Source organism: Carcharodon carcharias, chromosome 15, assembly GCF_017639515.1.
Source record: "Carcharodon carcharias isolate sCarCar2 chromosome 15, sCarCar2.pri, whole genome shotgun sequence".
Classification (NCBI taxonomy): Eukaryota; Metazoa; Chordata; class Chondrichthyes; order Lamniformes; family Lamnidae; genus Carcharodon; species Carcharodon carcharias.
This window is the reverse complement of record NC_054481.1, coordinates 23,088,773-23,112,236: the sequence shown is the minus strand read 5'-3', so window position 1 is coordinate 23,112,236 and position 23,464 is coordinate 23,088,773. Positions and strand designations below refer to the sequence as shown.

The window sequence follows — 23,464 nt, the reverse complement described above, 5'->3', positions numbered from 1 at the left end:
CATCCATTCTTAATTAGCACATTCGTTTAGATAATATCACCAACTTTATCACCTATGTGTTCTTTTGTTCTATTGTTGTTGACATCTTTTGATGATCTGCTTCTATCACTGCTTGTTTCTCCCTACAACCACACCCCCCTCCACTTCTCTCTCTCTCTCTCTCTCTCTCTCTCTCTCTCTGCCCCCCCCCCGCGCACCCCCCCCCCCACCCACCCCCCACACGCCTTAAACCAGCTTACATTTCAACTCTTTCTTGGACTCGAACTCAAGTTCTGACGAAGGGTCATGAGGACTCGAAATGTCAACTCTTTTCTTCTCCGCCGATGCTGCCAGACCTGCTGAGTTTTTCCAGCTAATTCTGTTTTTGTTTGAGAAATTATTTCTCTTCTCTTTCTGGAAAAACACAGACAATACATAAAAATTTGAGGTCTCCTGGCTACGGTTTCTGTGTTGACATTTCTAAGTCAATACAACAGTATTTTGCACTCTCCTATCTATACAAATGTCTAGTAAAGGCTAACAAATGCCCCCTAGCATGAAGGTAAACTAAATGGTGATCTTGGGTTTTGAATTGATGGACAAGAGATGGTGACACCTTGGATAGGCTACCTGTCCTGCGGTCATTAGCCAGAGCTATTTGAACAAGCGATTGACATAGGGTAAACACAAGCCCTAGAAATCCTCCTCCTCCTTCAGGTACCATGCCCTAAGAAGGTATTGGCTACCATGGACTTCCTTGGATTGGTCAATGATTGTGCTTGACAAAGAACTACAGTGGTTTGCTGTTGCCTTCTGCATGAATGGAGGGATGTGACTATTGTGGGGTGTGCGTAAAAAGCTACTGACAAGTTTAAATATTGGTTAAATGTTCAAGATGATGGCCAAGAAGTGAGGTCCATGGGCTGGTAGGATGCAATAAAATAATATAAAGTAAGAAAGCATAGAGCAAGTTCTAATAGTACTGGGAAAGAGTCTCCAACTGTCCGAGAAAGAGATCTTAACAGTGGTTGTCCTGAAGGACATCAAAGTGCAAGTAGAGGCTATGGCTTGAAAGAGGGCTACAGAACATTCTTTAGATGGGGCAAGAAGTAGAAGTCCTCATGATCATGAAGATTTGGCAGCCGCCAATAAACTAGAGGGTAAACTAACAAGAGAGGCAAAACTAAAGGGAGAATTATATCGTTGGATGGAATTTGGAGTTTATTCTGAAATATCTGTTAGGGACACCAGCCTTGTCATGTGCATGAACGGTCACTCGACCTGAAACATTAACTCTGTTCCTCTCCTCAGATGCTGCCTGGCCTGAATTTTCCCAGCATTTTTTGTTTTTATTTCAGATTTCCAGCATCTGCAGTATTTTGCTTTTGTTTTCTCACACAGGAAAATGGCTGCTGGAGCCTAATCACTTCAGCTCCAGGACATGCTGTAGGAATTCCTCAGGGTAGTGTCTGAGGCCCAAGCACTTCAGTGGCTCCATTAATGACCTTCCCTCCAACATAAAGTCAGAAGTGGGAATGCTGATTGATAATTGCATAGTGTTTAGTTCCATTTGAAACTCCCCAGATAACACACGCAGCAAGATTTCAACAACACTTAAGCTTCGGCTATAGTAGCACTTTTACCACACAAGTACCAGGTAATGACCATCTTTAACAAGATTAAGTGTAACCACCTTCCCCATGACATTACCATCATTGACTCCCTCACAATCAACATCCTGGAGGTTATCTTTTACTATTAACTGGGACAGCCATATAAATATGATGTTTACAAGAGCAGTTAAAAGTCTTTGTGTCCTGTAACAAGTGACTCACCTCCTGACTGCCCAAAGCCTATTCACATCTACAAGGCACAAGACAGGGATGTGATGAAATACTCTACACTTGCCAGGATGAGTGCAACTCCAATAACACTCAAGAAGCTTGACACCACTTGATTGACATCCTGCCCACCACCTTAAACAATCAATCCCTCTACCTCCAGTGCACAGTGGCAGCAATCTGTACAAGGTGTACCACAGTAATTTGCTATGACTTCTTCCACAGCATTTTCCAAACCAGAGACCTCTACCACTAGAAGTTTCAGACGAATGGACCCTTGTAGAAGCCTGCACATGACATTAATGTGGGGACCTTGGGCGCCAGCATTGTCCACACACTCTTGACAGGCTCCTCCATAAGAGCTAAATTCTGAAAGATGTCCGGTCGCGGTAAAACCGGAGGCAAAGGGCGCGCCAAGGCCAAGACTCGCTCCTCCAGAGCCGGGCTCCAGAGACGTATCCACCGGCTGCTGCGCAAGGGCCACTATGCCGAGCGGGTCGGGGCCGGAGACCCCGTCGACCTGGCCGCCCTCCTCGAGTACCTGACGGACGAGATCCTCGAGCTGGCCGGCAACGCGGCCCGGGACAACAAGAAGACCCGCATCATCCCTCGCCACCGGCAGCTCGCCTTCCTCAACGACGAGGAGCTGGGTGGGGTCACCATAGCCCAGGATGGGGTCCTGCCCAACATTCAGGCTGTGCTGCTGCCCAAGAAAACCGGGCAGCCCGGCAAGGTTTACGCCTTAAGGGGAGACACCGGGAACAGATCAAATCCACCAACCACACTCTTGACAGGTTGGCGATCAGAATTTGGTGACGTGTGGAGCCACGCTAACCTGAACCACCTTGCCGCCACATCCTATTTCCAATTTATGTAGTCCCAAGCATAGAGGAGGGAAACTAATGGTTTATCTCTAGCCAACCTATTGATTTTTTGTGTAGTTGGCACTTTATCGCTGTTTGGGAGCTGTCTGTTGTGTAAGGGACTGTTACACTGCTGGTCGCTCGGGCCCCGAGGAGGGACTAAGTTTTAACTCCCTGCTCTTTCTGTTAAATGTAAACAGGCTTCACCACCCGCCACCTACCACATGACAAGGTTTCAACAAGGGAAAGTATAGTTAGGCAGAGAAAGACAACTTCAAATCTCACAAAGGTCGAAGTTATTTTAAGACAGTTTGGAGTTCATTCAGCAAGTTGCTGAGATCTAACAAACTGCAACAACTCCTGTCGCCAGTTTACGGTGCAGGATGTCGATTGTAAGTGTTTTCCCTTTGGATACCGTCACCCTGGTTTTGTTTGGGGTTCTGACCATTATCCTCCTCGTGTATTTTAACACCGGGTCTAAATCTCATGGAATCGTCAACTTTCCTCCGGGTCCCGCTCCTCTCCCAGTGATTGGCAACCTGCACATGTTGGATCTGAAGAAGCTGCACAAATCTTTGATGGAGGTAAGAGGGAACCAGATTCTTACAGTAAACGGGAAACCTGTTTGTTACCTCTTTTTAGCGCCTCGAGAAGTTCACTTCTGCCCCAAAGGCGCTACATGAATGCAAATTGTTGACACACTGATAACCAACCAGAGAGCAGCTGGTTTCTCCCCAGAGGCAATGCTGGTAAATTGTCATCATGTTGGGCAGGGAAAGAAACTGGTTGTAGTGTTGTTCCCTGTATTCCTACACCTCTCCACCACTTTGGCTGTTTGCCAAGTGGACATAAGTGTATAACACCGAAGGAACAGTAGGATTTCCAGTGCAATTGAGGTAGCGGCTTAGTTGAGGTGTCAGTGTCTTTACTGCCAACCATGATCAAAGAGATATCAATTGAAAGATAATATGAAGACCACACCAACCACGCCCCTTAAAGAGACACTAATAATAAAACATAACAAAAGTTGAAAGGAAACTTTAATTAGAATGTCTTGGGAGCGGGTGTTGATACGCTTCTGCCCTGACGGTGTCCACGAGTTCCAGAAGCCTCAAAGTGGGCATTATGTATACCATCACCAGGGGCACTCTGGTGCTGCACAGCCCCACGACATGGAGCACCATCTTCTCTATCAGCCTCATTGGATGTAGGCATGCTATTTCGTACAACTTGTAGAGCAAGAGAGAGAGGGAGGGCAAAAAGACACTGAGGGTGTTGCATTGTGTTTGGGTGATGTGTCTGCCATAGTTGAATAGCTGAAGGTATGTGGCAGCTGCAAGAGGTGGGTTTGAGCTGGCATCTTTGTGAAGTGTGGGAGGGTGAGGTGGAGTTTATGTGAATGTTAGTCATAAGTCCTGAGAGCTAATGAGAAAATGCACTGTACTGCATTGAGCAGTGTGAGAGGTGTGGTGAATAGGAGATGTTATATGAAGATACATTCACTAACCTTAGCCACACGGAGGAGGCCATTAAATTCTTCCAGCACTGAAGCCAGGTTCTCAGTCTGACTCCAGGCATTGACCTCCCTTGCTACCTACACCTATACCCTTTGGAGGATTTGCATCCTTCCCCTACCCCTACATGGCAACACGGCCTCTCTCCTCTGTACAGTAGATGACTAATGCCTCCAGTAGTATATTAGTAAAGCTGGCAGGTATTGCTCAGCCCTGGTGTTTCAATTCTTTTCTACAGAATTGCAGCAATAGCAGCCTCCTGTGATTCAGTGCAGCGTCCTGCTAAGAGGGAGAGATTGCCTGTAAGCGCAAGAGTCTAGTTGCAACATGTGCTAGCCTCATACAGTCTTCAGAAAGATTCAAAAGCCTTTGAGTGAAGAAATTTCTCCTTCTCTCGGTCCTGAATGGCTGACCACTTATTCTGAGACTGCAGCCCTGTGTTCTTGATTTTGCAGCCAGGGGAAACATTTTCTCATCAGCTACCCTGTTGAACACCGGAAGATTTTGTATATGATTAACTTGGATCACCTCTCATTCTTTGAAACTCCAGGGCATATCTGATTAGTTTAATTAATCCCATAAAACCACCCCCTCTCCCAGGAATCACACCCCACAACCAGAAGTGGGAGCAGCTGAATTTTTAGCTCTAAAAGGGCTATTGGTAGGAAATGCAGAGATAGTTTGACATTTAAATTCTTTTCTTAAACATACTACCAGACCTACCTGTGACAGAAAACCAATCAATTTGTAATGGGTAGTTCTGACCCGGGACTAGTTAATAACCTCAGGAGTTTACAGACAACAACTACCACTTGACCACAGAGAGGACTGAATTAGTGACTTTAAAGGATAAGCAGGTGAGAAGCACAGCACAATAATAGACCAGATCCCATATAATCTATGGAAACATCACAAGTGATGTAGTAGTCATCATCAAATATTTTGACTGAAATAACTATTGAATTGTTCTGACATATTTTGGTATCTGATAGTTTAATTGTATAGATGTATATTATTGAGAGAAGCAACACACAACATGCTGTGTAAAAATTTGACTTCATTGGTCATGCAAATCTGTTCCTTTTGTTCTAGCTATCTGAGAAGTACGGCACAGTTTTCAGCATCAAGCTAGGACCCAGAAATGTGGTGGTGCTGACCGGCTATGAGGCAGTGAAGGATGCACTTGTCAACCATGCAGAGGAATTTGGTGAAAGAGCACATATCCCAATATTTGAGACGACTATAAAGGGATATGGTAATTCTCACTTTTAACTTCATTATTGTAAAATCTATAAGTTAAATTCTAGTTGCATTCTGTCCTGGTTCAGATAATTAATAATTTTCAGAGTTTAGCCAAAGCTGATTTTTCTAAAGGTTAACATTTTAAAGAATTTTGAAAGATAAAAATGACCCTCTGAATAAGATTGATATTGGCACTGTTTCAAAGAAGAGCAAGGGAGTTATTGCTAGTGTTCTGGTCAATATTTATCCTTCAGTCAACATCACTAAAATACAGATTATATGGCCTTTGTCATATTATTTGTGGAAGCTTGCTGTGCGAAGATGGGCTACCACCCTTTCCATGTTACAGTGGTGACTGGACCTCGAAAGCACCCTTTTGACTGTAAAGCATTTGGGATATACAGAGGCTGTAAAAGACCCTATAGAAATGCAAACCTTCCTCAGTCCACTGCTTTCTGTTTCCCTCACCAGCCATTCCATGGATTCTTGGAGGAAGGTTGTCAATTAATGCTGTGTATTACAAAAGCCACAGTGATTATTTCTTTCTAATGTGTTGAATTGTAGGTATTATTTTTGGTCATGGGGAGTCATGGAAGCAAATGCGAAGGTTCACCTTAACCACATTACGAGATTTTGGAATGGGCAAAAAGTCCATTGAAGACAAAATAATTGAGGAAACCGATTTTCTGATACAAATGATTGATTCATATAAAGGTGAGTTTGTGTGAGGTTAGTGAACAGCAATATCAGTGTTTCTTTTCTCTGCGTGCTTGTAATTATTTATAAATGCAGATAAGCATTAAAAAAATCACAGAAATCTATATCACAGATAGAGGACATTTGGTCTATTGTGACCCTGCTAGCCTTCTGCTAGAACATTCCAAAGTAATCCCACTTATTGCTGGGTGCCCATAGCACTGTCCCTTCCTCTGATGTGAATCAAGGGTTTTTCCCACTACTGATGTGACCAACTGTTTTTTTCGTTTCTAGTTTATCCGACTCTCAGTTCCTGTCCTCCATTCTAGCCAGAGTCTTTGCTACCTCCTCTCTACCTTCCTTTAACAGCCTAGGGAACAAGCTCAGTGTCTTACCAGATGAGAATTACAATTGTGATTTGCTATAAAGGATCAGCGCTAAATTGTCTGTGATTTTTCCTTTTTTTGCAGGCCAAGCCTTTAATCCAACCATCAAACTGAACGCTGCTGTGGCCAACATAATTTGCTCTATAGTTTTGGGGGATAGATTTGATTATGACGATAAAATGTTTATCAGTTTAGTAAAGAGAATGAACGAAAAGATTCAACTCGCTGGTTCGACCATGGTCCAGGTAAATCTAATTTTGCATTAGCGACAGAAATACATTCCAGAAAAGAACTTTTGGAACTAACAGTAGTTGGAATGAAGTCTCGGGGAGTCTCTGGTGCAAAATATTAATGAAGTTTCTTTTTTTTATGTGGCTGGTTAATTGAGGGAAGAACATTCGTCACAATTTTGAGTTACATCCTATTTAATCATCTAATTTAATATGGAGGGTAAAAAAACTCAGCATTTTCCAGACAAAAACTCTCTTAAGCTACTTGCTGCAGAAATACACCTTAATAACTTAACAGGAGGTTATTCTGTCAGCTGTGTTTGAGAACCTTTGGATTATGGAACCAGGACAGGAAAGTAGTTTTTGTGATAGCGATTTGCCAGGTTATAATTTAATGGGAGATCTGGCAGAAGGGATTGAATGGCCTGCTGTTCCTGTGTTGCTATTTTTAAAAATGGAATGTTGCAAATCTGAACTCATAAGCAGCAGGTTGGAAATGATCTACTCAGGAGACATGTCAACATTTTGTTCTAGAGCTGTTTGATATGATGATCACTAATGAATGCACAATTTGGACACTTTAATGTGGCAGCTGCATAATATTTAATATTCCACTGGAGTGCTGTTTTTGGCAGCAGTAGAGTGCTTCAGTTCGGGTTTGGTGACTGAGGGAGTTTAAGGGTTAAATTCCATCTAAAGCCTAGTCTTTCTAGTTTAGCAATTAACTAACAGTTGCTGTTCAGGTTGGAAAAAAGTGAGTTTTAATCCAGCCTTAAAGCTGGGCTGATTCAGGTTCTGCTTGCAGCTGCAAATAGTTAACTAGATAACTGGCGTAATCAGGTTTTCCAAGGCTAGGTTCAGTGAGTATAAATGTAGGCTATCTCATAGTGCTGACTTTGTCTGCACTGGAGTGCTGTTTTTGGCTGCATTAGGGTGATTCAGTTGGAATTTGGTGACTGAGGGAGTTCGGAGAGGAAGCGCTTATTTTCCTTTTCTACCTTTCCTCAAAGGAGAGTGGTGGGCTTGGTAAGTATGATTTGGTGATTAAAGTATAAAAGTATAATATTTTTAAACAAGTTGCCATACTTGAATTCAACTGTAGTGCCAGGAATAAGGGAAATCTAGGGCCAATATAATAAAGTAATGTAAATAATCCAAAGTAGAATAAAGTTAACATAAGGGAAGTAGAGTTGAGACATGGCAGGGCAGCTCAGTCAAGTTGAATGCGTGTCCTGTAATATGTGCAAAGTCATGGATGCTACCAGTGCCCTAGATGACCACATGTGCAGGAAGTGCTGCCAGCTGCTGGAACTTGAGCTCTGGATTTCAGAGCTCAAGCAGTGGCTGGAGTCTCTGAGACACATCCGGGAGGCTGAGAGCTAGGTGGATAGCATGTTCAGACAGGTGGTCACACCGCAGCTTAAGGGCCTGATGACAGAGAGGGAATAGGTGACCACCAGGCAGTCTTAGAGAAGTAGGCAGTTAATGCAGGAGTCCCCTGGGATCCCACTTACAAATTGGTTTTCCATTTTGGAAGCTGTTGAGGGAGCTGCTTCTTCAGATGAGCGCAGTCAGAGCCAGGTTTGTGGCATCACATATGTCTCAGCTTTATGTAAGGGGAGGAAAAATAAAGAAGATCAATATTGATAAGGGATTCATCAGTTAGGGAAACAGGCAGATGTTCCTGTGGCCGTAGATGTGACTCGAGGATGGTTTATTGCCTCCCTGGTGCCAGGGGCAAGGATTTCACAGAGCGGCTGCAGGACATTTTTTCGGGGGTGGGTTAAGGCACGCCCAGCGTGACGCGCAGCCAGAAGCGCTCAGCGCTCCCTGTGCGGGCGAGGGGAGGAGGGAGAGTCAGGGCCTGCACACTTCCACGCATGTGTGCAAAAGAGCACAGAAATCTCCCTGAGGCACAGAGCGGCCTCAAGGAGTTCAATTTCATTGTGAAAACCTGAAAATAAGATTTGAAAAAATTTATTCAGACATGTCCCCTCATGTGACAGTGTTTATGGATTTTATTAAAAATTTTTCATTTAATTTATAAAACCTTCATGAAACCTCATCCCGCCTGTGGATGAGGTTCCATGAAAAATGCGAAGGCCGCCTGTGCTCTTTGCCTGCCCCCCAACCTTAAGGTTGGACCGGCAACCCTGAGAATCAATTTAATGAGTTAATTAATGGCCTTAACAGGCCTTTGACAGTTCTGTCAGCGCGCTGCCGACTCCACTGAGTGCCCGCTGAACTGAGGAGCAAAAATGATGCATGGTGACATCGGGACACACGCCCGTCGTCTCCGCGCGTCATATTATATGTTGGTGAGCGGACCCGCCCCCACACGCTGACCAGAAGGTTCAGCCCATGATGATGGCGATACGGGAGACCTGGCTCAAAGAAGGGCAGAACTGGGTGTTAAATATTTCTGGGTACAAAGTGTTCAGAAAAGATAGGAAAGGAAGAAAATGAGGTGGGGTGTCGGTATTGGTTAAGGAGAGCATTGCAGCGCTGGAGAAAGAGGATGTCCCAGAGAGTTCAAGGACAGAATCAATTTGTCTAGAGTTAAGGAACAAAAAGGTGCAATTACATTGCTCGGTGTAGTCTATAGACTGCCAACTAATGAGAAGGACGTAGAAGAACAAATCTGCAGGGAAATTAGAGAGAGATGCCAGCATTATAGAGTAGTTGTAATGGGGAACTTAATTACCCGAATGTAAACTGGGACAGTGGTATTGTAAAGGGCTGAGAGGGGTAAAAGTTCCTACATTGTTTTCTACAGAAGCATGTGTCCAAACCAACACTGTTGGGCCTGGTTCTTGGAAATGAGGTGGGCCAAGTCGATCAAGTGTCAGTGCAGAATCATTTAGGATCGTTGTATTGTATGTTTTAGGATGATGATAGAAAAGGATGACAGGCAATCCAGAATAAAAATAATTAGCTGGGCGAGAGCCGACTTTGGTGAGGCAAGAACGGAGCTGGGCCAGATGGGCTGGAATGAAAGATTGGCGGGAAAAACTGTAGCTGAACAATGGGCTACCTTTAAAAAAGAATTGGTTTGGGCACAGTGAAAGAAAATTCCATCAAAAGGGAAAGGTAGGGAAACAAATCCAGAGCTCCTTGGATAAAAAGGGGAATAGAAATTAGGATAAAGAAGAAAAAGTGTGCTTATGACAGGTGTCAAGAAGAAAATACAATTGAGAACCAAGAGGAATACAGAAGGTTGTGAGGGTAGGTGAAAAAGCATATTAGGGAAGCAAAGATGGATTATGAGAAAAGACTGGCAGCCAACATAAAGTCTTCTATAGGCATATAAATAGTAAAAGGAGGACTAGGGTCGATTTGGGACCTAAAAGGGAATTTACACATTGATGAAGGGGCCATGGCTGAGGTATTAATTGAATACTTTGCATCCGTCTTTACCAAGGAGGTAGATGCTATCCAGGCTATGCTGCCAGATGAGGAAACTCTGTCACTAGAAGAGTTCAAAATTGCTAAGGAGGAAGTGTGGAATAGACTGTCGGTACTTAAAGTTGACAAGGCACCGGGGCGAGATGAGATGCATCCAAGTATATTGAAGGGAGCGAGAGTAGAAATTGCAGGGGCACTGGCAATAATCTTTCAGTCTTCCGTAGATTCAGGGGTGATGCCAGAGGACTGGAAAATTGCAAATATTATGATAAAAGTAAAAAACTGCAGATGCTGGAAATCCAAAACAAAAATAAAAATAACTGGAAAAACTCAGCAGGTCTGACAGCATCTGTGGAGAGGAACACAGTTAACGTTTCGAGTCTGAATGACTCTTCAACAAAACTAAGGAACAATAGAAGAGGTGAAATATAAGTTTGTTTAAGGAGGGGGGTGGGACAGGTAGAGCTGGATAGAGGGCCAGTGATATGTGGAGATAGCCAAAAGATGTCATAGACGAAAGGACAAAGAGGTGTTGATGATGGTGATATTAGTTAAGAAATATACTAACAGGTGCCACTAAGCATAGAAAGCAGGACGAGCAAGGCACAGATAGCCCTAGTGGGGATGGGATGAGGGGAAGAGATTGAAATAGTCTAAAAGGTAGAGATAAAACAATGGATGGAAATACATTTAAAAATAATGGAAATAATTGGGAAAAGAAAAATCTATTTAAATTATTGGAAAAAAGGGGGATCGGAAAGGAGGTAGGGATGGAGGAGAGAGTTCATGATCTAAAATTGCTGATCTCAATATTCAGTCCGGAAGGCTGTAAAGTGCCTAGTTCGAAGATGAGGTGCTGTTCCTCCAGTTTGTGTTGAGCTTCACTGGAACAATGCAGCAGGCCAAGGATGGACGGGCAGGAGAGCAGGTTGGAGTGTTGAAATGGCAAGCGACAGGAAGGCCTGGGTCATGCTTGCGGACAGACCAAAGGTTTTCCGCAAAGCGGTCACCCAGTCTGCGTTAGGTCTCTCCAATGTAGAGGAAACCGCATTGGGAGCAACGAACTCTGTAGAATAAATTGAGGGAAGTGCAAGTGAAATGCTGCTTCACTTGAAAGGAGTGTTTGGGCCCTTGGACGGTGAGGAGAGGGGAAGTAAAGAGCCAGGTGTTGCACCTTCTGTGGTTGCCTGGAAAGGTGCAGTGGGAGGGGGTTGAGGTGTAGGGGGTGATGGAGGAGTGGACCAAGGTGTCCCAGAGGGAACGAAACTTGCAGAATTCTGCAGTAAGGGGTGAAGGGAAGATGTGTTCGGTGGTGGCATCATGCTGGAGTTGGCAGAATTGGCGGAGGAATTCCACAGGGATCGGTCCCTCTGGGACACCCTGGTCCAGTCCTCCATCACCCCCTACACCTCAACCCCATCCCACTGCACCTTCTCATGCAACCGCAGAAGGTGCAACACCTGCCCATTTACTTCCCCTCTCCTCACCGTCCAAGGGCCCAAACACTCCTTTCAAGTGAAGCAGCGTTTCACTTGCACTTCCCTCAACTTAGTCTACTGCATTCGCTGCTCCCAATGCGGTTTCCTCTGCATTGGAGAGACCAAACGCAGACTGGGTGACCACTTTGCAGAACACCTTTGGTCTGTCCGCAAGCATGACCCAGACCTCCCTGTTGCTTGCCATTTCAACACTCCACCCTGCTCTCCTGCCCATCCATCCTTGGCCAGCTGTAATATTCCAGTGAAGCTCAACGCAAACTGGAGGAACAGCACCTCATCTTCAAATAAGCACTTTAAAGCCTTGTGGACTGAATATTGAGATCAACAATTTTAGATCATGAACTCTCTCCTCCATCGCCACCTCCTTTCCAATCCCCCTTTTTTCCAATAATTTATATAGATTTTTCTTTTCCCAATTATTTCCATTATTTTTAAATGTATTTCCATCTATTGTTTTATCTCTACCTTTTAGCCTATTTCAATCCCTTCCCCCCACCCCAACCCCACTAGGGCTATCTGTGCCTTGCTCGTTCTGCTTTCTACGCTTAACATCACCTACTCGCACATTTCTTAGCAAATATCACCACCATCAACACCTCTTTGTCCTTTTATCTATGACATCTTTTGGCTAGCTCCACCTATCACTGGCCCTCTATCCAGCTCTACTTGTCCCACCCCGCCTTAAACCAGCTTATATTTCACCTCTCTTCTATTTATCCTTAGTTGTGTTGAGCACATGCACTCGAAACATTAACTGTGTTCCTCTCCGCAGATGCTGTCAGACCTGCTGAGTTTTTCCAGCTATTTTTTTTTGTTTTTGTGTTGCAAATATTATCCCTTGTTCAAAAAAAGATTGTAAAGATAAGCCTAGCAATTACAGACCAGTCACTTTAGCTTCAGTGGTGGGCAAGATTCTAGAAACAATTATTCTGGATAGAATTAGTAGCCACATGCAAAAATATGGGTTGAAAAAGAAGACCCAGCATGGATTTCTAAAGGGGAAATAGTTTAACTAACTTGCTGGAGCTTTATGAAGAAGTAACAGAAAAGGTTGATGAGGGTAATGCTGTTGATGTGGTGTACATGGACTTTCAAAAGGCTTTTGATAAAATGTCACACAACAGACTTGGGAGAAAAAGTTATTGCTCATGGAATAAAATGTGCGGTAGTAACATGGATACAAAATTGTTTGAAAAATAGGAAGCCGAGAGATGGTCAATGGATAATTTTCTGGCTGGAGGAAGATTTGTAGCGGAGTTCCCCAGGGGTTGGTACTGGGACCCTTGCTATTCCTGGTCTATGTTAATGATCTAGATCTTGATGTGCAGGGGACAATTTGAATGTCTGCAGATAATTCGAAGTTTGGGAGTGTTCTAAAGTGCAAGGAGGATAGTGTAGAACTTTAAAAGGACACAGACAAGTTGGTGGAGTGGGCAGATAGGTGGCAGATGAAGTTCAATGTGGAGAAGAGTGAGGTGATGCATTTTGGTAGCAAGAACATGGACAGAAAACACTAAATAAGGGGTGAAATTTTGAAGGGTTTGCAGGAGCAAAAAGACCAGAGTGCATATATGCATAGATCATTGAAGGATTATGGCAGGACTGGTGAAGAGAGCAGTTAAGAAAGCATTAATAAGCCTTTTCTGTTACCTCTTCTTCAAAAAGCTCCAGCAAGCTAGTTAATCAATTTCCTCTTTAGAAATCCATGCTGGTTCTTCTTTATCCTCCCATATTTTTCCATGTGGTTACTAATTCTATCCAGAATAATTGTTTCTAGAATTTTGCCCACACTGAAGTTAAACTGACTGGTCTGTAATTGCTGGGCTTATCTTTACAATCCTAGGCTTTATTAATAGGGTCATATAGTACAAGAGCAGGGAGGTTATGCTGAATTTATATAAGACAATTGTTGGACCTCAGCTGGAGTATTGTGTACAGTTCTGGGTCCCACATTATAGGAAGGATGTGAACACATTGGAGAGAATGCAGAAGAGGTTTCCAACAATGGTTCCAGGGATGAGAAACTTCAGCAATGAGGATAGATTGGAGAGGTTGGACTATTCCCCCTTGGAGAGAAGAATGCTAAGACGAGATTTGATAGAAATTCTCAAAATCATGAGGGGCCTGGACAGAGTAGATAGGGAGAAGCTGTTCCCGTTCGTCAAAGGATCAAGAACGAGAGGGCACAGATTTAAAGTGATTTGCAAAAGAAGCAAATGTGATGTGAGAAAAAACTTTTCCACACAGCGAGTGGTTGGGGTCTGGAATTTACTGCCTGTCATTAGAAGATTATTTAAATAGAAACAATGTGCAGGGGTATGGGGAAAAGTCAGGGCAATGGCACTATGTCATAATGCTCATTTGGAGAGCCACCACAGACAGGATGAGACAAATGACCTCCTTCTGTGCTGTTAAAATTCTGTGATTCAGTGATTTATTTATTGCAGTTTTCTAATTACAGAATACTGACGTGAGGAGATTATTGGTTTTCTTTGAGATTAACATATATATCATCACTTTATTTCTATTCTATAGATGTACAATGCATTTCCCTTCTTGGGATACCTTCCTGGATATCTTTCTCAATTATTCTCCAACTCCAAGCAGGATATTGCTTTCTTCAAGAACCTCTGCAATGAAAACTTTCGGGAACCGAATGCGAATGACCTGAGGAGTTTTATTGAGGCGTTTGTGTTGAGACAACAGCAGGTAGAAACTCCATTCCTCTCTTAAGAAGTACTGTAGATTTTCAATAGGCTATGTTTGTTTTTTTTTGGCGGGAGAAAAGGCAACTTCATTCAACTGGCATGACATGATGGGCTGAATGGCCATATGTGCTGCAAATGTACGATTCCATCTAAATGGTTTGAAAAGAGTCACACTTTTAAAAAAGAAAGAGCTGTCATTTGCATTGTGCCTTTCAGAACCCCAGAATGACTCAAAGCACATTATAGCCAATTCAAAGCTTTTGAAGTGCAGTCATTGTTTGTGATGTGGATTCAACCAATATCACGAAAGGAGATTACCTAGTCATTACCACATTGCAAGTTGTGGGTATTTGCCCTGCTCAAAGCGACTGCCTGTTTCCAACATTATAACAGTGACTGCACTCAGAAAACACCTTATTAGCTGTAAAACGCTTTGGGACATCCTAAGGACATGAAAGACAATGGAAGTGCACCAGGGAGAACTCCCCTTCTTTTCCTTGTAATGCATCCACCTGGGAGAACAGACTGGGCCTCGTTTTAACATCTGATCTGAAAGTGACACCTCTGACAGTGCAGCATCCCCTCAGTACCACACTGGAGCAATCCCAAAGCTGCCTCTTATTCCTGGCCCCTTTTCTGTGCTGCATTCCCCTGTAATCAATATTTCAGGTTAATGATGTATCACATGCCATATTCTACAGATTGCAATCCCAATTCTGAGTTCTTGTGGTGTTAATTCTTGTAGGAATCAGACAATCCCAATTCATACTTCCATGAAAACAACTTAACATACACCACAGTCAACCTGTTTGCTGCAGGGATGGAGACCACCTCGACCACAATTCGTTGGGGAATGCTCCTGATGATGAAATATCCAGAGATTCAGAGTAAGTAGCAGTTGGATTGATTCCTCTCTGGAGCTGATCTTGTTGTATCATTTTGTATGCTTCATATTCCTGGATTACCCTGGGTGTGATTTTGAACTTGCCTGAATAAAGCTATAACTGTATTTCCAATCATTTTAAAAATGTAAAAGCAAAATACTGTGGATGCTGGAAATCTGAAACAAAAACAAAAATAGCTGGAAAAACTCAGCAGGTCTGACAGCATCTGCGGAGAGGAACACAGTTATTGTTTCGAGTCCGAATGATGAAGAGTCGAAACATTAACTGTGTTCCTCTCCGGAGATGCTGCCAGACCTGCTGAGATTTTCCAGCCATTTTTATTTTAAAAATGTGCTTGGTTTGCAGGAAAAGTTCACGAGGAAATTATCAGTGTTGTTGGATCAGAACGATCTCCCAGAGCTGAAGATCGGAAAAATTTGGCATACACTGATGCAGTGATCCACGAAATCCAGAGGTTTGGTGACATTTTGCCATTAAACGTCACACATGAAACCACAGTGGATTTAAACTTCAAAGGATTCTTCATTCCAAAGGTACCCTAGGGGAAGTATGGCCACAACTGGGGCCTGATATTCTGACATTTAATGGGGGGCGGCAAAGGAGTGGGGTAGGGGAGGAAGTGAGCTCTCAAGGTTGTATCTAATTGCCTTGTGCACCATTAGGGAATAAGCGGATAGCTCTCATAACTTCTATGTACCAACTTATCCATAAACCTTTAATGTGGCGATGTCTGGGGTGTTTTATTATTAAAGTCGCATGTTGTTGTTAAGTTGGTAATGGAGAAAGAGCAGAGTGGGAATAACTGAACAACTCTTTCAAAGAGTTGCACAGGAATGATGGACTGAAAGGCTCTTTCTGTGTGAATAGTTTTGGTAATTCCTTTTGAATATAACAATGAAATCATATTGAAATGATATTTGAATATTTTAGGGAACCCACGTGATTCCATTGCTGTCCTCTGTGCTGTACGATAAAACCCAATGGGAAAAACCAAATGAGTTCAACCCGTCTCACTTTCTGGATGCTGAAGGCAAGTTTGTGAAGAGAGATGCCTTCATGCCTTTCTCTGCAGGTAGCACAGCTTATTAGTTTTTGGATTATATTGGTGGAATTTTCCCTCCCTTGTTAGGGAAAATAAAATGGAAATGAAGCATTAAGGAAATTGTATTTCTATTATCTTTTAGGAGGTTGGGGTGGTTGTGGGACTGCAAAGGAATGGGCTACTGTCAGAGTCTGACCCAATATCTGTGCACATATTTTTTAAGAGGGTGAGTGGGCAATTCGGAGCTGGAATCTGTGCTAATTTGCCTTTTTCCTAAGACTGCCAAAAGCTGAGACCAGCTAATGAAACACAGACTGGGAATTAATGGAACTTCGATTGATTAAAAATACACCTTCACAATTTCAGGATATCATAAAATGCATCACACCAATGTCTTTGAATCTTAGTCAACATTGAAATGTAGGGAAACACTGCAGACCGTCCAAGATGAATGCAGGTCTCAGCAGGGATTTAGTGCCAAATGTTGAGGTGCAGGAGCTCCAAGGAAATATGTTGGCCATATCAATTCTAAGTCAACTATTACATTGTTTTCCTATGTATTAATCATTTGAGTCCCTAAATGTCAGCAAAACTAAGCTTTTTAAGTGAAAAATATTAGTGCCGATAGTCATTTTATTTCAAACCATGTAGTATTTTGAATCATTAGACATTAGCATAGCTAGAATTTCATTATGCAACAGTTTAATGGTTTAATGCCAGCCTATTAAAACAATGAATTACATAAAGCTTTACTTACTTCTGACTGGGAGATGGTATGTAGAGGGGAACTAATTTTCCTGATGTATATTAACCTAGACCTGGGTGTACAGGGCACAATTTCAACATTTGAAAACCATGCAAGACTTGGAAGTACTGTGAATGGTGAGGAGGACAGTGAAAGACTTCAAGAAGACAGGGGGGAGCTGTACAGGAGGGTTACTGCTGTGTGGCTGCTGCCGCACATTGACTCAGAGACATTCGGCAGCAGCTGCATGAGGGTCGGGACCCTGGGCCCGGCCTTCTCTCCACCACCTCTTAATCTCCCCAGGCTCCGGATTCACAGCCACACCGCGAGCTCCGGACATTCCAGTCAATTCTTAACATCCGGCCTGAACTCAAACTCCAGGGCCTCGAGGCTAAACTTGCCCTTGTGCCCCAGATAATAACGCAGGTAGAAACCATTCGACCTGATCCCTGCACCGGCAGCCTCTGCGTCACAAATCCCGCAGCCCCACGTGGTTGCGAGAGGATATTCGTGCAGTTTTGATTATTGCCACCAATGAGCCTTGCATGTGTTACTCCTGGAAACAAGTAGCTTCAATATTGGAGGCAGTGAGGATTAAAATCAATACCAATCTTACAGACTGAAAACAAAAACAGAATTACCTGGAAAAATTCAGCAGGTCTGGCAGCATCAGCGGAGAAGAAAAGAGTTGACGTTTCGAGTCCTCATGACCCTTCGACAGAACTTGAGTTCGAGTCCAAGAAAGAGTTGAAATATAAGCTGGTTTAAGGTGTGGGGGTGGGGGTGGGGGGGGGGCGCAGAGAGAGAGAGAGAGAGAAAAGTGGAGGGGGGGGGTGTGATTGTAGGGAGAAACAAGCAGTGATAGAAGCAGATCATCAAAAGATGTCAACAACAATAGAACAAAAGAACACATAGGTGTTAAAGTTGGTGATATTATCTAAACGAATGTGCTAATTAAGAATGGATGGTAGGGCACTCAAGGTATAGCTCTAGTGGGGGTGGGGAGAGCATAAAAGATTTTAAGATATTTAAAAATAATGGAAATAGGTGGGAAAAGAAAAATCTTTATAATTTATTGGAAAAAAGAGGAAGGGGGAAACAGAAAGGGGGTGGGGATGGGGGAGGAAGCTCACGACCTAAAGTTGTTGAATTCAATATTCAGTCCGGAAGGCTGTAAAGTGCCTAGTCGGAAGATGAGGTGTTGTTCCTCCAGTTAGCGTTGGGCTTCACTGGAACAATGCAGCAAGCCAAGGACAGACATGTGGGCAAGAGAGCAGGGTGGAGTGTTAAAATGGCAAGCGACAGGGAGGTTTGGGTCTTTCTTGCGGACAGACCGCAGGTGTTCTTCAAAGCGGTCGCCCAGTTTACGTTCTTAATTAGCACATTCGTTTAGATAATATCACCAACTTTAACACCTATGTGTTCTTTTGTTCTATTGTTGACATCTTTTGATGATCTGCTTCTATCACTGCTTGGTTGTCCCTACAACCACACCCCCCTCCACTTCTCTTTTTCTCTCTCCGCTCCCCCACCCCCCCACCACCCCCCCCCCCCCCCCCCCCCCCTCCGCCCCACACACCTTTAACCAGCTTATATTGCAACTCTCTCTTGGACTCGAACTCAAGTTCTGTCGAAGGGTCATGAGCACTCGAAACGTCAACTCCTTACTTCTCGGCCGATGCTGCGAGACCTGCTGAGTTTTTCCAGGTAATTCTGTTTTTCTTTTGGATTTCCAGCATCTGCAGTTTTTCTGTTTTTATTACAGACTGAAAATCCAGCTAGACAATTTAATTGGGTGGATTCCACTGAGATCAGTGGAAAGAAAAAAATCAAGTGGGGCGTATGATGTATGGCCAATCAGCAAAGGGGAGTTTAATATCCTGCCTTTAACAAGGAGGTACCGGAGATAAAATAGGAGGTATTGGAAGTGGGGTAAGGTTGGAGCCGGAGATACAGAAAATGACAATGACTTTTCCTAGCTACTAATCTTCAGGGACTGCTGGACATGCTCTGTTGGTAACAGGAAAAAGATGATGTTCCATTTACTGGCATCTAAATTGGGTGAAGCAAGGGTATGTTGGCTATTCGCACCATATATGCCTCCTATAGGCGTGGCGAGTAGCTACCGTACCATATACGTGTAATACGTTAATGATGCATTCTCTCCTGTCGCCTTTTATGCAAATGTACACTATTAATGTCAATCTAGTGTTTTATGACAAAAAAAATCATCCAGCATTTGTTAATGGTGAATTAGTCAGGACAATCCTATCATTCAGTTTGCCACATCTTAAGGATGTGTAAATTTTGTGTGAAAACTAAGAAAACTGAGAGCAGATAAAGATACGCTTCACTTTTTCCACGCTCACATTTCTTGTTCAACCCCCAGATTTGTTTATTCCGCAATACAGTTAAGTTATTTTAGTTCCTCTGAATTTTCTGCCTTAAAACGATTTGAATAGATGTTTCACCACTTTACATTTTTCACTGCCCTCCTTCTGCACCTGTTACTGTTCTCATGTTGGTTTTAAAATTCACAGCTGACCTCCGGAATTTATACAAATGCTTCTTTCGTGAGTGATTTCACTACCTTATCAATGTTTTGCATTGTTGTCAGGCAAGAGAGACTGGATTTGGACAAGCTCAGTTGATCCAAGAGCTCTTTGAGTTAAGGGCAGGCGTCTAAACGCCACAGGCATCGGTGGTAACTTTGTTACGGTCCCTATGAATCATGCAGGGACGCAGATTGGTGGGTTACAGGACTAGCCATTAAAGCCTTAAAGGTGCTCCAGCAGTGCTGCACCCTTGGGTCGTGGAGGTCAGAGCTGACTGGAATTGTACCTCTTCTAAGTTGATCGGGGCTGTGCCGTAGGTTTCTTCTTTCTCCTGATATCGCTTCCTGAGCTCCGGAAGGGTTTCCTCTTGAATCTCCTCACTATGCATACTCATCTCACCTCAGTGGTTGACCAGCAGATGTGTGATCAGTCCTTCATTGGCAAAGTTTAACTCTTACTATGCTGGCAGAGATCCCACCCACAGGCAGGTCCTATGATCAGAACTATCTCCAACCAAGGTTAATGGCAGTGGGAACTGTTGCACCAGCTTCCTGTCCTGGCCGATTGATCAGCCTCCGAAGAGATTGAAGAAGATCTTGTATTCATTAGATTCCTATTACACAGATAGTGTATTGAACTGTGTGAAACCAAAACTACCAACTGTCCAAATATGCCCATAGATTGTGACATTAACACTTCTTGCAGCAAATATACTGCTAATATTTTTTATACTGTGGTCATTATAGGTTTGAACCCATAAGCCCCGGTGTTTGAGAGGTGATTGTGCTGCCCACCAAGCTCTGGCTGGCGCCTTAAATCATTAAGAAATTTATTTTAAATTTGAACAGACATGTAGACTGGTTGCAAGTCCTCAAGGCATGTTTGTTTCGATACTGCCGTATAGAAGAGCAATGCAACATTGGCTAGTTTAAAAATCATTCTGAATAACTTTGTTTCTTTGAAGAGCAGCTTTGAAATTTTTGCAATTGTTTTCTTTTTGCAGGTCGGAGGGCCTGTGTTGGTGAGACCCTGGCTAAGATGGAACTGTTCCTGTTCTTTACTGCTCTGATACAAAAGTTTAAGTTTCAAGTTCCACCGAATGTCATTGAATTGGGGCTCGAGTCTGGTGTGGGATTGACTTCATCCCCCAAGTACCCCTATGTGTGTGCTGTCCGTCGCTGATGTAAACATGATTTCATGATTTACCCAATTTTCCGTTTCCTCCTGAATCACTTCTAGAAATGTGTGTGCGCGTGTTTTTTTTTAACACAGTGGCTGTTATGTTTGTCATTCTGCTGAGTCCTGCTAGTGAGATTTACACACCGTTCACAATACACTTTGTCCTGAATGGCCTCCTTCTGCACTGTAAAGATTCTTTGATTCTGTACTGCACAAAGAGGCGGGCATGTTCAGTAAAGTGAGAGATACACCAGGAGTTGTGAATTACCGGAATGTGCTGGATGACTTATCCTGCCACCACCCCCCATAGCCCTCCCAGCGCCCCCCGTCCATTTGCATCACACGAACAACATTTGACCGTTAGTTATGTTATGCCGGATTTGCTGATTAATTACCCATTGACCACCATGAAGAAAGTATCTGTTCAAACTTCAACTGGAGGGATTCATCTAAGGAGCAGGGCGTTTGACATTGAATTGGGGTGGGTGGGGTTCTGTATTATTAAAGGTGTTTTTGCTAATTATGAGTGATGGATGAGTGCCAATTTTGGTGACATCATTACCCTCTCGTTTATAAACATAATTACGGTTTCACTACACCGCTCAATAAGGATCAATCAGTCCCAACCTCCACCCATATGCCCCTTTGTTTAATACACAATAGTGTGCAGTTATTTCGCTGTTCGCAGAGAAAAGATCATTCTTCCATGTGAATGTTAAGGTGAATGGATGTGTTCCTGGAGACTTCATCATGTGACCTCTCTCCTCCAACTCGCCCGCCCCCATGCCACTGCCATTGGTTGCCCAACATGTCCATTCTCACAGAGCCCTGCCAATTAGTGGAATTCAGCCTCTTTTGCCTTTTATCCCCATCACCTACACTTTTATATCTGATTAATTATTCAAAGAATGATTCAAAATTCAAATTTTTGATGCTCCTATGATTTTTCTCTGGGTTGGGCTTAGCAATGTCCTGGACATGAATCTTGAATCCATGGACACTCCAGAGTGATCATAGAGTAGAATAATTTCGGCAAGGAAGGTGTCCATTCAGCCCATTGAATTCATGCTGGCTTTATGCAGATTAATCCAATCAGCCCCATTCTATCGCTCTATCCACGTAGCCCTGTACGTTTACTTTCCTCAAGTGCTCATCCAGTTTCCTTCTGAAATCATTGATTGTCTCTGCACCCACCATCCTTGTAGGCAGCAAGTTCCAGGTGATTACCACTCACTGGGTACAAACGTTCTTCCTCATCCTGCATCACTTACCTAAAACCTTAAATATGTGCCCTGCCTAGTCCTTGTATCGTTGACTAATGGGAACAGTTTTTCCTTCTCCATCTTATCTAAACTTGTCATGTACATTTCAATTTCTGTTCAGTTTCTTTGCTCCAATGAGAATAAATACAGCTTCTTCAAACTAACCTTGTTGCTAAAATCTATCCTCCCTGGAACCATTCTGGTAAATCACCTCTCCACCATCTTAAGAACCTTCACATCCTTCCTAAAGTGTGGTGACCAGAACTGGATGCAATAAATACCCTAGTTGTAGCCTAAACTGAGCTGAAAATGGTTCCCTGTTTTTGTACTCAATCCCTCTATTTATGAAGCCCAAGATTCTGTGTGCTTTCCTAACTACTCTCTCAATATGTCCTCCTGTCTTCAAAGATCCATGCACAGGAATGCCAGGTCTCCCTGGCTCTGGACACTTAATAGAGCCATTAAATTTATATTGTCTCTCTCTATCCCTTGTACCAAAGTGAACACCTCAGGATTCTCTGTATTAAATCTCATAAGGATCTACATTATTGATGCAATAGGAATCCAATTATTAATCAAATGGGCTTTCTACAAAAAGAATTAACACCTAACTTTTTACAGTTTTTTTGCAGCAGCAATCGTGTCTCAGAGAGCAGTTGGTTGGGCTGCGCCCACAAATAAAATCATGAAGATTTGAAGATGCCTCTCAGCTGTCAGTCCGAGCTCCATGACAGTCATTGTTGCTTCATAGCTCCTGACCCCAAAATCTCATCTCACGATCCCGCTGGGGGCTTGCGATCTACAAGTTAAGATGCACTGATGCAAGGGTTTTAATGTGTGGAGGGTAAATTTTCATTATGAAGTCCTCTCAGCAGCCATTTGGAAACTGCAATCTTACAGTCCAGACATCAAAGCAAGACCCAATCTGCCTGCTTGGGTGGATGTAAAAGAACCTAGGCTCAATTTTGAAGAAGAGGAGGGCAGTTCTCCTTGGTGTCATGGCCAATATTTATCTCCTAATTAAAATCAAAAAAACATTATCCAACCATTATCACATTGCTGTTTATGGAATCTTACTGTGTACAAATTGGCTGCCGTGTTTTTGACACTATAACAGTAGCTACACTTCAAGAGTACTTCATTGGCTATAAGACACTTTGAGATGTCTGATGGTCATGAAAAGGCTATATAAATGCAAGTCCTCTCTTAAAGCTTTTTAATCAAGTTTGCAAGAAGCCCCCAAAAATGTTAGTCTAGAGGAGGCTTTACCATCAGCTTTTTAAACTGAAACATTTAGCGGAACTTCAGACAGCCCAAACAGATCTAAACAGAAGAGGCCCTTCAGCCCATTGAGTCTGCAGCGACACATGAGAAACACTTGACCTATCTACCTAATCCCATTTACCAGCACGG

The 23,464-nt window shown here is 43.2% G+C and overlaps 3 protein-coding genes across 3 annotated transcripts in view; all 3 read left to right on the top strand.

Moving 5' to 3' along the window:
* Positions 1 to 2,155: 2,155 nt before the first annotated feature.
* On the top strand, positions 2,156 to 2,710 carry LOC121287862 (histone H2A-like). The gene has a single exon (XM_041205847.1). It carries the CDS (start codon positions 2,197 to 2,199, stop codon positions 2,695 to 2,697), a length of 501 nt encoding a protein of 166 aa, XP_041061781.1. The 5' UTR covers positions 2,156 to 2,196; the 3' UTR covers positions 2,698 to 2,710.
* Positions 2,711 to 2,901: 191 nt separating this feature from the next.
* LOC121288347 overlaps positions 2,902 to 23,464 on the top strand; it is a 44,871-nt gene continuing 24,308 nt past the window's right edge. The window contains 9 exon segments of the mRNA XM_041206901.1: positions 2,902 to 3,267; positions 5,290 to 5,452; positions 6,004 to 6,153; positions 6,606 to 6,766; positions 14,191 to 14,364; positions 15,109 to 15,250; positions 15,614 to 15,801; positions 16,199 to 16,340; positions 20,614 to 20,771. Of these exon segments, the coding sequence (XP_041062835.1) occupies positions 3,067 to 3,267; positions 5,290 to 5,452; positions 6,004 to 6,153; positions 6,606 to 6,766; positions 14,191 to 14,364; positions 15,109 to 15,250; positions 15,614 to 15,801; positions 16,199 to 16,340; positions 20,614 to 20,771 (1,479 nt within the window). The 5' untranslated portion in view covers positions 2,902 to 3,066.
* LOC121287861 (cytochrome P450 2K6-like) lies at positions 14,308 to 20,845 on the top strand. The gene is made up of 5 exons (XM_041205845.1): positions 14,308 to 14,364; positions 15,109 to 15,250; positions 15,614 to 15,801; positions 16,199 to 16,340; positions 20,614 to 20,845. The coding sequence occupies exons 2-5, from the start codon at positions 15,184 to 15,186 to the stop codon at positions 20,790 to 20,792; spliced, it is 576 nt and encodes a 191-aa protein (XP_041061779.1). The 5' UTR covers positions 14,308 to 14,364; positions 15,109 to 15,183; the 3' UTR covers positions 20,793 to 20,845.